A 15,000-nucleotide genomic window follows, 5' to 3' on the forward strand; every position below is an offset into this window, starting at 1 on the left:
ATGTCCGTGAAAAACTTTGACATTCCCAGATGACAGTATGGAGTATTTCACTGCTGTGGCCTACAGAACGTGCTTAAATTCCTCCATGATCCTCTTGATCCCTGGTAATCTCCTGATACAAAAAGCCTAGCTGCCTATTTTATGATGCATTTTTGCAGAACAATGGACAGTATTAATGATAATTACTTAGGTAACTTGCTAGCAAGGATATGTTGTGAGGTTTTTCCTTTAAATTGAAGAAATGAATGATCTAGTTTCATACCAACTAAAGGAAGCCTTTGTGCAATCATTCAAGACACCGAATTTAAGCCATCCTTGTAGTTGCAACTCAGAACTGGGCAGAAAGTGAAACATGCTGAAGGCTAACATCTAGTTGTCATGACTACGATTGCTGAGAATATTCACAGCTTTTTCTGCAGTGCTTCCATATACAGGTTTTTGACAGGAAAAAAAAACAAACACAACCAATTACTTTGGCAAGAAAGTCTTGAGGACGACAATTCAGTAACAGAAAGAGCAGTCATCCAACCTTTTACAGGATGCTGATGACCCATAACCTATGCCATTTCTACCTCATACATAAAACGGGAACATTGAGGACTCTTCTCTAGGATTTGGGTCTGCAATTCTTTTCAAACAGAATATTAATTAGGAGGTATCTGAGAACTACTTCATCAGCAATTTTCACTTGCATTCAGAATTCAATCACTGGCATTTCCAGGAAAGTTACTGACCACAGCACAGCCTCTTGGATATTCTCTGAACAGACAACTCCACAAACATGATTTTACCAACGTTACAGCACGTTACTACAGATTTGCATCAACTTAACTGGGATGCAGATTAACATTTTGCTAGTTTTTTTATGGACAACATACAAACCAATGCAGCCAATAGGTCACAGTAAGCAAAATGATTAATGTTGTTTTATGTGCCAAACATTAAGAGATTTTTTATTAGAATTCATCTTTATAAATAATCTTCAAGGAGTTTTGCTGAGAGCCTAATCTGTATTTATTGTGGACATTTGAAAATCACATCTGTGCATGGACTAGCTTAGTGAAAAGTCTCTAAAACTGCAGCTGAGTTTACCCTAACGCTCTAAACAACATCCAAGAGAAGCACTTGCTCTATTCTGGCCTCATCTTGTAAGTAACTGAGCGCATGCTTCTAAAGCTGTTGATTCAGCTCGCTGTAAGCTTGAGACCTTTTCTTTATCATCTTACAAAATTTGATGAAAAAAGGTTTGCTGTGAACTTCTAAAGCTGTGAAATATGGCAGCACTACTAGTAGCAGGAACATTGAGGAGAAAGTGCTGGACAAAGTCTAGACATCACAGTGAAGAAAGCCCTCTTTGTTAAGGATGGAATAGCATTAATAAAAGGAACAAAGAGAAAGCCCAGCCCAGTGTAGTGGAGATTTGCAGTAAAGCACTTGTTTCTTTAATTTCAACACAGAAACAAATGACTAAATTCAATTTTGAGCTTTCACAGACAAAATGTCTTGACAAGCATATCAAAAAAGCAAACACAATATGCAGTAAAAGTTAAAAAAAAATACAACAGGCCATGTGAATATACCCATTTCAAAGGAGAATAATGAAGCTGAGGGGTAGAAAGTACTTCTGAATATATATTTCTATTTAGAAAAGAGTAGGAATCATTAATACATGACTGACAGTGACTGAAAATGCAACCTCCTAAAATGACTGAGTCTCTCTGGGGCTTCATTTAAATTCTGCTATGTATTAACAAATGCCTGAATAATGGACAGAGTTCAGGGGTTCATAATACATCTTGTTATAAAGAACACCTGCCGAGATCATACTGGTCTGTAGTTTAAACATCTTATACAATTAAAATACCTAAATCTAGAAGCCACCTGTTTCCTGCCTTTGCCTTCCCCAAGTGCCTTAAGTTTTACTGTAAACACAGGTGAGCAAAATACGATGCTGCCTGATATTAGGGGACTTGAGAAATTTGCACAACAGCTCAGTGGCTTTTCAACTCCCAACCCCCCAATTAAAACTGATGAGAGAAGCAGAATCTTCCCTTTCTCTCTCTCTCCTTGCCACACTGCAATTCCCACACTGGTTTGGGACAGCAGCTATCCATCCAGCAGCTTGGATTTGACAGCAACCAGCACCAGATGCTACAGCAAAGGCATAATAAAAAGCAGAATGAGCAACTGTGGAGGAAACTTCTTAATTTTTCCTAAATTCCCACCAGGGCAATGTGCTTATCCCAAGACATACTGCATCCCAGGGACTGAGATGGCTGTTCAGAAATTTTGCGAAAGCTAAAAAAGCTGTGCAGACAGCAGCCCCATCTGCACTGATGATCAGTGAAGTGAGGCTTGTGGTCTGCAAGATCTCTAACAAGAGGCTGTATAATTTTAGTCTAGCTGTAAAATGGAAAGCACATAAGACACCTTCTGAAATTCTAGAATGGTGCTTTGTTGTTTTGTTTTGTTTTGTTTCTCATACAGAGATGCCAAAGCAGTGCGGGTGAGTAGGGGCCTGGAAATCGAAACTGAAAAATACACTTGCAGGCCCAATCTTTCCACAGTGAGACTGGCACATCAGCTAACAGCATCTGGGAAACAAGATCTATTCACAGGAAATGTTGTTTGCTCCACTGTTAGCCCAAGACATCAACCAACCAGCTATTCTGATAGCACAGAAACGACTCAGAAAGCACTGCTTCTGAATGTTCTCAAACAGCACAACAGCCTTGAAAAAGAAGCCTCCACAACAAGAAACCCTTGTGACAAACATCTGCTATCCAAGCTTGCGCTCCTTGCAGATCTTGCACAATGTGAAGCTTTGCAGAAAGCCTTCACATCTATGCAAACAACCCTGCCCTCCCCTGTGCCATAAGCCACGAGCTAACCCAGAGCGGCACAGTTGTGCTCCTTCCGTGTTGCTGCAGGACATGCCTGCTCCTGGTTTTACCAGCTGAGGTGCCTGGAATGCAGCACTGCAGCAAACACAGGAAGTGGACAAGGTGATTTAAGTTTTTTCCTCCTGCTTTCAAATTTCTTTTGAAGACCCAGCATTGCAACAGAGTTACAGTTTTGCAGAAAGGCGTGGAGCATTTATTAAATTCAGTGAAATTATACAGATATTTCTGAAAGACAAAAGATATAAAACAGGCTTTATTTCTTACTACCTAATGCTGATGATCCCATAAACCTGAACGCAGGAAGCTAGCTGGCTCCCAGAAGGGAAAGCAGCAGTTTCCAAAGGGATCGATCAAACTGAAAGCCTACTATTTTGCCCAGAGAAGCTGTGGATGCCCCTTCTCTGAAAGCATTCAAGGTCAGGTCAGATGGGGCCCTGGGCAATCTGATCTAGTGGGTGACAGCCCAGCCCATGGCAAGAGGGTTGGAAGTAGGTGGTTTTTAAGTTCCAATCCACATCATTCTATGATTCTATGATTACGTGATTCTGTGATTCTATTTATCCCCTATTTCTTCCTTTGACCAGCGGAGTTTCATCCATTAAATTTTAATGCATGAGAGCATATACTGAAATAAGTTATAATACAATAACAAACTGACATAACAGCATCTCTGCACAGAGCTTGGCAATAGTACCAAAACGGTGATAAGCTCTGGGACATGAACAAACACTTACTAGCAATTACATTGATACCATAAAAAACATCCCCTTCTAAGCAGTTGCTGAGCCAAGGGATAAGAAAAACAGCCCAATAATTAAGGGTACATAGCACATTTCAGAAGAGATTATAGTTACAATTCATGAGTTGCTGTCTTTTCACATAGTATCTCTATAGTTAGAAGGCTACTGATCCATACCCTGAAATCCCAAACAGCAGGCTCATCTCTCTTAGTTTGCCCTTTTCAAAAGAAGACTCCAGAGAAATGGAACAGTCACATTCATCGCTCTTGGTGGCATCTTTGCAATTCCAAAATGCTACATCTCCCTTGCTACCCACTGCTTCTTGCAAAGCATTTGAAATCACATCATAAATTAAAGATTATAAAAAAGGCTCCAAAATAACTTAATTGTTATATTTATCATTGAGAAAATCTTGCATTGGATATTAAATACTATCCTTAAAGCCACTTGGTCATACAGAGAGTAACTACAAACATTTAGAAAACCAAACACAATTATATTTCCAAAGTGCTATTGAAATAAGACAATGAGCCATCAGAGGTAAACAATATTCTCCTCCCCTCCATCTCCACTTTCTGCATCCTGCAGGCTTTCAGGCTGGTGGTTCAGCAGCAACGCTTCCACTCGTGGTGGCTGAACGGATCCATGGTTTGGACTGTCCACCTGGGGACCCTGGATCTGTGATGCATTTAAATCTGTAAGAAACAAGAGGAGGACATGTGACAACACATCTTCTTTTATGCCCATGCAACCACTAAGAGCAAATTTTGACTTTTTGATTAGCAATGTGCTGAAGCACCATCTCCAAGAAAGTCACTTCTGTCCAGAAGGAAAAACACTCCTGTATTATTTAATTATATGAAAGACTGGTGAGAAGTACCATGCCCAAAACTACTGAAATCTGTTCAAGTCTCTCCACTGCCATGAAAGAATTTGGATCGGTCTCACTATTTTTACAATAAAAGACATTTACATCCTTACTTTGCCAACCAGAAACACACTAATGAAAATGTATACAGACTGTCAGCTGGAGGGAAACGTACTGTAGATAATCAGTACCATTATTAGAAAGATAGTCCAGTTGTAAAATTAATATAGTTTCCATCATTACACAGAATTATATTTGCAAGACTATTTTCTTATGGATGCTAAAGTTAGCATAGTCCAGTTAAGAGACTGCTTGACTTGCAGTCTGTAACAGATATGTAACTAGTCAGTTTCTTCCAATTTCATCTTTGTTTCTTTGAGCAAACTACTTACTCTATTCTTGTCTCAGTCCTTTAGCTAAATATTACCAGTATCCAAGCACTACAAAATTATTTTACAGGACCTTTCATTTGTTATCTTCCCAATTTTCTCCTACAAATGCAGAGAATCAGGCACTTTTTTTTCCTGCAGAGCTCTGAAGGCTTTTGCAATCATCTGTAAGTTACTTAAAAAAAAACCTAACTAACTAACTAACTAACTAACAAGTAAATAAACAACAACAACAAAAAACACCCGCATGGTTGAATTCTCTTTCTGTACCATTTCAGGACATCAGAAACTACATTATAGAAGTTAGCTCTTCTACAACTTTGTTTCTACAAATCAACATTTCCCATATAAACAAGATGTATGAGAAGGGAGCACATATCATCATATTTGGTACAAGAAAAGCCTGCGACAGATAAACTGCAGTACTTGGCCCATTCTCATTACTACAGTATCAACCCAACCAACCTCTGCTACTACACAGGATTAAGGGCTTTGGAAAAACAACTCCATAGTAAGAAGCAGAGCCTGGAACCCATGCCATAGCCATCACACGTAACATCAGAAGCAAGCAAACCCAGCATTGGGTCCTTTAAGCTTTCTGTCACTCATGCAGAAAATAAAAGACATTCTGTGCCCTCTTCTGTCCTCATCCCTTCTCTCTTGTGTGCAATGGAAATCTCTTATAAAGAAGATAATTGTTTTTCTTACTCACTGTCACTCTAAATGATCGTGATTTACAATGATACCTGCCCACAGCTGGCTCTCCCATGATGCATGCAGATTTCACCAGTCTCGTTTATTAAATTTATGGAAACATAAGTTTGCTGGCACCCTACAAAACTCAGGCTGCTCACTGCCACTGGGAATGCAGAGCAGAGGAAGTCCCACTGCTGTGGGACAGTGTATACTATACTGCTGCACTGCCTTCAGTATGTTCTCCACTCTGATAACCTGAGAGCAAACAGCCTCCAGTACTTCACTCCAATGCAAGCGGAACGTATGTAGTACCTGCTGCTGAGATTGCAGGGCAGGTGCCAGGGCCAAGGTATTTATATATAATCAGTGGTTGGTCAGTACAGGGTGCAGCCTAAATTCCCCTTCTTTCATTGTTTTACACTGGATTTAAGGGATCAAGTTTCAGTCTCTGCAAAAATCCACAGTAAGTTTTGACTACAGGTGCACTACTCTAGACTTGCAGAATCTAACACAGGAGGATTGGACTCCCTTACTCAAACAGCTTAGCTTTGTTAGTTGACATCTGCACTTTTTTTTAGTAGCCATATTAGAAAAAGATTACAATTTGCTGACTCAGATTCAAGAAACCAAAAATATCCTAACACCTGCTTGTCTTTATGCAAGCTGGATGCTTCAGTTTTATTTATTTAGTAAAAAGAGTGAAAGGTCCTCAATCTCTGAACACTTGTACTGAGGGTAATTTTGCCCACATTAATATTCCTTTCAAGTCCTGTGAGTCTGTTCATCTTAACAAAGTTACATGCATAAAAATATCAGGCAGTAAGCATTTATGTGAAAGATCTTCTTCCAAAGTTTATGAAGTACATAATTGGAGAAGCCTAATTACAAATTTGAAGAAACCTAGAAAAGAAAGAGAAACACCTTACACACAGTTATTTTCTACCATCAAAACTAAACAGTAATTGCTTCACCAATTAAAGCAGTAGCTGTTTTCAAGCCATTTCTCATGAACTGGTACAATGCTAAGCAGTAAAGCTAAGCAATGAAAACTGGCAATGTTCTGGAAAAACAAATCACATGCTGTCACTGTTGGAATAAGTGATTTATTGGCAGTTTAGTTGCTTTTCTATTCTCTTATTATTATTATTTTGAAGCCCTTGCACTCTAAGAACCTGAGCAGCAGGAGAGTTTCAGATTGGATATCAGGAAAATGTTCTTCACCAGAAGGTGGTCGGGTACTGGAACAGCTTCTGCAGGACAGTGGTCATGGCACCAAGCTTGTCAGACTTTCTGAGACAACACTCTCACTGATTTGTGGGTATTCCTGTGTGGAGCCAGGGGTTGGACTCCATGATCATTATGGGTCCCCTCCAGATATTCTGTGATGCTGTGATCCTGTGATCCAGGATGTGACAGCCCAGCCACCATCACAGTTGATGCACACTTTAGCGAGGTGGAAAGGATCTGCTTTTCCAGCAAACGAGGAAAGGGAACAGTTTCAGATGGCACCAGGCTCTTCCTCACCAAGGAACGGCATTCCCAGGCTGAAGCCCCATCCTGCTATGGGTGCCACACTGCAGGCTGCCTGCAGAGAGACCGGCCTGGCAGGAGGCAATGTGGTTTGTCATGCAAGCAGAGAGAATGGCTTGAGTCAGTGAGAAGCCACAGGTGAAGGGGCTGCTGCTGGTAAGGAACTGCCCAGAAAATCTGTGCTGGCAGTCAGAGAGTGGCACCAGAGAACCAAAGCCCAGCCTCTCTGCAGTGCTGTGATGGGCAGCCATGGCTTGGAGCGGATTTAGAGCTGGGCCAGTAAGGACCATCTGCCTTTGGTGAGCCTCCTCTTCACTTTTCCAAGAGCATAGCTCCAGCACAATGAGGCCAGGTACCAGTCAACTGCAAAGAAGCACTTTATGACCCTAAAGTATATTTTTAGACAACAAAAATAACAACACGAGCCTGTGAGGCAGCTTTCAGATCATTTCCAGGGAGGACCTCAGTTCTCAGACCAGGGTCTGGTCTCCAACGTGGAGACCCAAAAGCTCCTGGCTAAAAACATGATCCAGGAAATGAGAAATGTGGCATTCTGCTTCCTAATTGCCTTATCCTACCCTTCCTGTAACACCAAAAGACAGGATGACTGGCATAGCACAAACCACTTAGAAGTGAAAGACAAAGCAATGGAATTTGCACAAAGCTGAGATCAATAGTAATTTGCACAAAGCTGAGATCAATACATACCAAAACAAACACAGGGTCAGGGGCTGGTAGTGGGAGGCCGAGTAAACACCTCATTAGTCACACTGATTCTCACCTTCTGTCCGTTGTCACAGGATGTAAGCATTTCCACATCAAATAAATGCCACAAATTTTCTCCTTCACCTCTTCCCCTCGGAGGACAAGAGCACTGCAGGTAAGCCTAGAGTGCCCACAGTGATTGTTACGGGGAGGATGGGATGATGTTAACAAGGTGCTAGAAAACACTTCAGGCAGCAATCCCTGTTCAAGTGTCTGTGTTTTAAATAGAAAGCCCTTTCTCTTCCAGCTCTGACCCCAATTTTTCAGCATCACAGGATAATTCACATCGGAAAGGATTTGAGAAAGTTTCTGACCCAAAATTGAGTCAGTTCTAAGGTCAGCACAGGTTGGATGCTCAGTGCTTTTCAAAAGAGAACAAAGGGAAAAAAAAAGACAGGAAAAAAAAGAAAGGAAAAAAAGGGGAAGAGAGAAGGGAACTCATCACATGGACTATATTGCATAAACAGTATATACACTGAGTGAATTTGCTATGACTTTCAGAGACCTGTGTCACGTGTTGGCCCTCTTTAGAAAACAAAATGTCATTATATGAAGAAAGAGATGTGCCACTTTGAGCAACAAATATGTTAAAGAATTTTAAAACAATTATTCATCTGTGGATAAAGAAAAAAAAAAAAAAACACACAAAAAAACAGAATAGAGTTACATCTTGGTTTTACCATTTGTTTCTAATGACCAGTTTTTATACCAAGTTCATCTGGACTGACAGCTGACACATCAACTTAAGGCCAGAGCTATATGAAATGGCAGAGCTGCTGTATTTAATCCCCCACTCCCGCCGGCACTTATGCATAATGCAAAGCACAGGCAGACACCTAAAAAACAGTGCTAAGTCTATCAGGACTGGGATATTCAAAGGAATTCAAGGGAAACAGGCCCCCATTTGCCATCGCAGTTCAATAGCAAATAGCAGCCTAGCTCCTGTAAGCTCCACTGGAAGCATGCTTCAGCAGCAATACGGCAGCTCTTTGTAAGAATGCTCCCAGAGGTTTCCACCCAGATTCCTCAGCACGAGCCGATTTCCCAGGGAACTCTAAGCATCTCAGCCTCTTCCCCTTTCCTCCCAGCAAACGGCACTGTGATCAGTTTTGATTACTTTTTTAGTCGACAGATTTGTGATGAATTTCCTGCTGAACAACATGCGGCAACATCTAACCTGCTGGGGCATCTCACCCTTTCGCCACGGTGTGACCAAGACTCCGGCTCTCAGCAAACACCAGGAAAATATTCTGACCTTGAAGTTACCATGGAAAGAGGAGCCTAATCCATTCCTCAACTGAATAAGTAAGGCAGGAAATCAATCTGAGAATGTTAATGCCACTATTTACTTGTAACCAATCCTAACAGGAAAAAGCAGCAAGTGCATTTCTCAGGCAAAGGAGCACCTTCATGAGTGAGAGGTCTTTTCACAAAAAGTAGATGACCAATTAGGCTTTACTAGATTCTAGATTAATTAGTCTCAAAGTCTTTTGGTGCATTATTTTGTTAGGAGACAGAGAACAAAAAGAATCCAAAGCCTGTGATGATGAAGGTCTGAAATATAACTCTTCTTCATGTCAATTCCTTGGATTTTTGAAGTTACTAGAGAAGTCATTATTCCGCGTGTTTCTGTTCTTTGTTTAGCTCTTGGTTAAGTAAAACAGTGGCATTTGCTTTTCTGGTTTTCTCTGATGCTTGTCCGATAGCCCCAGGTTTTGGGTCACGTGGCAATTCAGCCCTCTTCTTTTATTACAGCTCAAAAACAGTATCTATAGCAAGGTTATATCAAAGAAAATATTTAAAAGCATCTCAGCCTCAGACACTATAATACCTCTCTAACATCAAGTTCATTGCGTGCCATAGGTCGAAATTATTTAAGTTTTAACCTCCATACATAGCTATGTTATCAGCTGTGTTGGATTTAAAGCACACAGCTTCTAAACCATTTTTGGCATGCTATTTTTTTAATGCACATCAGTAAGAGAGACTTAAAAATAGGTCTGACATGAAATCGTAACTTTTTTGTACATTAAATGCTCACAGTCCCACCTTGGCAGAGCACATTACCTGCCAGCTATCTGCTTCTGCTTAATCTTAATTTATTTAGGTATGAATTCCCTATTAAACTGTCTTTGTGCTAAGCTTTGAAGCATTAGATGGTCAATTACTGACACACACATGGTCCAACAGGTATTTTGCTAACAATGAACACATGTTTTATTGATCTACTTCTTTTCCAGCTCATTAAACACAGCTGCACTCAAGTGATCAAGAGAAAATAACCATAAAACCCTAAGAACACCCTTCCTACAGAGGATCACAAGGAATGGCACCAGCTGCCTGCACAGAGCTGCTGCTATGCTAGCATGGCCACAGTTTGCACCTCTGCAGAAGCAGACATCCATCCAACTGATGACAAAAGTGAGAGCAACAAGTAAACACCCAGAGCCTCCTCCTTCAAGATTCTCATGCAGACATCCCAGGTGACCTGCAGCTATCTCTCCCTGATCTGCATGACCCCATGATCTGCAGAAGACACATGGCCAGCAAGCTGAAGCTACATCTGCAGATAGGAAGGTAAAAGCTCCAACTTGGATAATTGCTGGAGAATTGTTACAGAAAGTTACAGACAGAAACAGTTTGTCAGCAGATGAAACTAGCTCACCTCTCTTCCACCAGCCAGCAAATTCCCATGCTTTCTTTGCCAGCCCACACCAGTTTGCACCCACAAGTAACACGCTGCCATGAAGCTTCCTCTCCTTTCCTCCCAAAGACACAGTTAGCATTAGCATTGAGAAAAACAGCATCTCTGGCACAGGAATTCACTCCCTTTGAAGCAAGATGGGACATTTGCACATCAAAACTATTCTGTTGAGCTCTCTGTTACCACTGACAGGCATTATTGTGCTGATTTACCTCACTTCAAATTTCATGGTGTTGTGTTTTGCTTTAAAAAAAAAAAAAGATAATTCAAGTTTGCTTTGAAATAAGCATTAAATCAAAGACCTTGTAAAACACGGTTTTGACTCTCGCTTTTGGCCACTTTCTCAGGTGCAATACAAAGGAACTGTGCTCTCAAATTTGGTAACATTTTCCTGAAATAACACAAGGGCACCGCTTCATAACAGAAGCTGGAGGGAGAGGCCATTATAAAACACTCTGAAGCCTTCACCTAATCACCTTGGCTTTATATAGGGTTTCCTGACAACAAGCCAGCTCCATCTTTTTTTTTTTTTTTTTTTTTTTTTTTACTCTTTAAGGCTGACAATGTAAAAATTCTAAGTGGTGAAGGAATACTAAGCCAATATATTGAATTGCTGCAAAAGCAAAAATAAGGCAAAGCACTTATTTCAAATCAATTACATGCTAATCATACCCTCTAATAGAGGCTCCTGCTTAGTGATTAATGCAGAAAAAATACAGGCATTGCAATGAGTGAGCATCTGACAGAAGTCTCTTAACAGATGGTCACAGAGATACTTGGTCTCCACTGAGCTCAAAAGTCAGAGAAACGTTCGCTAATTTTTAAGTGCAATTCAATTCAGCCATTCTTATCTGTTCTTAATTGAGTTAGTAGGAAGTATACATACTGACATTTGTTTCTTGCAGTCAATTAAAAAAAAAATAAAATTGAACAGATGCATGTTCTAAAATTTCTGCATTGTAAGCACAGGAAGTTTCAGGGCGTGATCAAATATTTTGAAATCGATGCCATCTTCAATTGTTCGCTAAACACTCTGTGAACATCTAACTGCTGCAACAACAGTTTGCATAAAAGCTAAAGGGAAGACCATACATTAAAGCTAGAGTAAAGCACAATTGTCAAATAAGCATGTGCCTTCATTTCTCCAGCAAAGTGCTTTTCTCAAGGAAAAAGAATATACTCATGACCACTTGCCTTTCTTCTGCTTCTGCTTAGCACTGCTATGGGCAGCTCTGGTTCTACCTGTACATCTCAATTCATTACCACCTCCTTCCACCTTGTCTTTACTACAAGTTTTTTTGTAGTTCTGCAGCATTATCCTGGGATACTGCTTTGGTCCACTCCCTCCAGTGCTTTCCCATCCCCTCACTTCATGCTGCAGCTCTGCTCTGGTCTCATTCCAGCACTAATCAGGCTATTTCCCTGTTGTAGGAAAAAGTGATGTTACATTTTAAAATATCTTCCTCCTTCAATTTGAGATTCAGGCTAAAATTTCCAACCCTACTGCTGTGCTGTAATGGCAAGCTCCTTTGCATGAGAGACAGCCTCTGCAGTTTTTGCTGTCAGCAACAACTATCATGTCATTATCAAACTCAATTAAAAGAAAAAAAAGCACCTTTCTTTTCATCCTTGCTCTGTCATATATTCTTTAACAAAGAATATATTCAACAACTTTTAAAGGTACATGGGTTTCTTTGATTTTTGCATGGCAGACCCTAAGCCAAATTGCATTTATTTTTGTAGCATTCATGTTCTAGCTCTAGATCACACTTCCAGGGACAGACACCCAAGGAATCTCAGCAGGTTACTGCCAGAGATCTTCCTATTAGATTAAATTAAAAAACAACTTCCATTGCAGCATTAGATTCCTCCCCTCTACTGCTCCACCAAAAATTTGCACCCAAAGGAGAATTTTCTGCAGCATCTGAAGAAGCAGAACAAGATACTCCATGAAATCTCCTCTAGCAATGCCAATGTAATTTATGTGGAAGGCAACTGAGTGCTCCTGTGATGAATGCCAGTAGAAGACAGACAGACAATCTTCCCCAGTTTCTCAATAAATATTTAACAGCAGATGCTCGTAAGGAGGTTTCATATTACTAAGGCTTCATTACTTTTACACACCATGCTACAGGCCATTTCCTGGAATATGTAAAGCACTATACTAAATAATTAAAATGAGATTGTCCTCTTCAAAATAAGCCAGACACACTTGGTGATTCAGCTACATGACTTTCCTGGGTGTGTTTGCATACTCACTATCTTGCAAAATTTTATCATTTATAAACAGCTTCTCACAGCCATTAGGATGGATTATTTATTCATACTTGCGCATCTATTTCAGGCTCTAACTGCAATACAAAAACATATACAAAACATTTTTAATGTACTAAAGCAGGGTACCTAACCAGGCCTCCACCCACAGATCTCATTATCTACTGAAAACATGGACCTCCCAGGGTACCTTCTTGATATCAAACAACAATTAGCAAGACTCTATTGTTTTGCGACGGCTTTTCCTCAGAAATCACCCCTTTCCCTGCAGACATACTGCTGAAGTCACAGCTCTGTACAGTCCTGAATGGGACCTGCCTGACTACAAAACAGAAGGAACTGTCCTCGGCAAAGGACTCCCTCCATCTTCTGCTTCAAAACTTGCTCCTTTCCCCCTCACAGGCTCCTGAAATCCAGATTCACTGGAGCAACCTTATTTAAGTAAAGAATAGATCTGCTTATAAGAGATGAGAGTCCAAACCATTCCAATCTCATTGATGCCAGTAATTCCACTGGCTTCAAAAAACACTGCACTAGAATTGCTGGAACCACAACTAGGAGCAAACTGAGAAAAAATTGGCCATCATTCTGTTGCTGTTTATGAACTCTGCAGGCACGGCATGCCTGAGTACACATTTACACCAATGCCAGTGGTACCTCAAAAGACAGGATGGACAACCTCCACTCTATTTTCATCACCTTGAAGACATGGCACTATTTTAAACTTCTCTCCTAATGAATGAGTTATAAACGGGAAGATGTTAAAAGAATAAAATTTGACAGGCGTTACAGAGGAAAATCTGTACTTAAATCAGCATACAGAATAAAAACAGAATATCATTAACTGACTTAATTAAAAGGTTATGCAACACTACTGCACTTACTCTGGTCACATGAGAAGTATTTAGAGATGAGAAAACTAGTAACGTAAGTACAAAACCCGAACACTGCAGAGCTGAAAAGCACTACTTCAAATACACTAATTGCAAATGTCTTACAATGACATATTTTTCACTTTAGTATCACACTGCCATGTGATATAATCTCTTTTGCTGTCCGCTTTAAACAAATAGCAGTGTTACTCCCAAGAGGAAAAAGTACTTCCCCTGAGATTCATGTCCAGCAAGTATCTCACAGATACTGATATCTAATGGCAGAGTATGAAACTCAGCATTCTGTGGTACAAAGAGGAAACAAATTTCCTGTTATCACTTGCAGCATTAAGGTCTTCCTCCTTCTGTTAAATCAATGTGATTTAGAACCTGGGAGATATGGGTGCTGATGTTACTCAGTTACATATTCTTACATATTTCCATTTTATTTTATTCTAATAATAAAGTTGAGCACAAAGTGGGCTGTGTCCTTTGCTTACCTATGCAGCCAGCCATGTTAACAGCAGAAAGAATAAGTTGTACGCAAAGGGCAGTTTCTTAATATGGAATTAATTGGATGTTCCCAGATTTACATTTACTCAATTAAAAGACAGAAAGTTTAAAAGACAGAGCAAAAAAAATAAAAAACAGCCACTAATGCAAATGCTGTGAAATACAGTGGAAAAACAGTATCAAAATAGACCAAAAAAAAATCTTTCCATGCCATTCCATAGGCAATACAGGGCTGATATGATTTTGGCTACAAAAGATGCTGTTAAAACGCGAGACCAGTAAAACATGCACTGTGTAGAGAATGAGTGAATCAAATGTATTCAAAAGGAGCTCATACTGTGGTAACATTACAGAAATTAACTGACAATGGTCATACGCAGAACTCTGATGATATTTTTTGTAAAAGTTAGTCATTATTTAACAGGTTCCCACTGATGAAAGTCATCTTATTCAACAATGTCCTCAACATGGGAACCCATCAACCACCTCCAGTGCTGGCAGTAATAGCTATGCTTATTTGAATAAAGCCCTGAGTTACTGGGCTCCAGCCCTTGCCAAAATCCTGTGCTGACTTGGAACCATGGGGAAACAGCATGTACATTTTCAGATGGCTTTTAACACTGTAGTACAAAGCATCTTTCATGAGATTTTTATCACATTTCCATCAGCTTAACATTATACAACTTCTGACATCAACTGAGGCAACAAGAACCAAATTCATGCAGCACCATTCTCAATTTCTCTGC

The 15,000-nt window shown here is 40.1% G+C and overlaps 1 protein-coding gene across 10 annotated transcripts in view; it reads right to left on the reverse strand.

The window, feature by feature from the left end:
* Positions 1–1,408: 1,408 nt before the first annotated feature.
* Positions 1,409–15,000, reverse strand: part of ARHGEF28 (Rho guanine nucleotide exchange factor 28) — a 137,959-nt gene continuing 124,367 nt past the window's right edge. For 8 of the 10 annotated variants that reach the window (XM_085212830.1, XM_085212831.1, XM_085212833.1 and 5 more), the window contains one exon: positions 1,409–4,338. In XM_085212830.1, the coding sequence (XP_085068956.1) occupies positions 4,178–4,338 (161 nt within the window). In that variant the 3' untranslated portion in view covers positions 1,409–4,177. The remainder of the gene's footprint in view (positions 4,339–15,000) is intronic. The other 2 variants (XM_085212839.1, XM_085212837.1) reach the window with 1 other exon arrangement.

Source organism: Meleagris gallopavo, chromosome Z, assembly GCF_905368555.1.
Source record: "Meleagris gallopavo chromosome Z, MGAL_WU_HG_1.1, whole genome shotgun sequence".
NCBI classification, from domain to species: domain Eukaryota; kingdom Metazoa; phylum Chordata; class Aves; order Galliformes; family Phasianidae; genus Meleagris; species Meleagris gallopavo.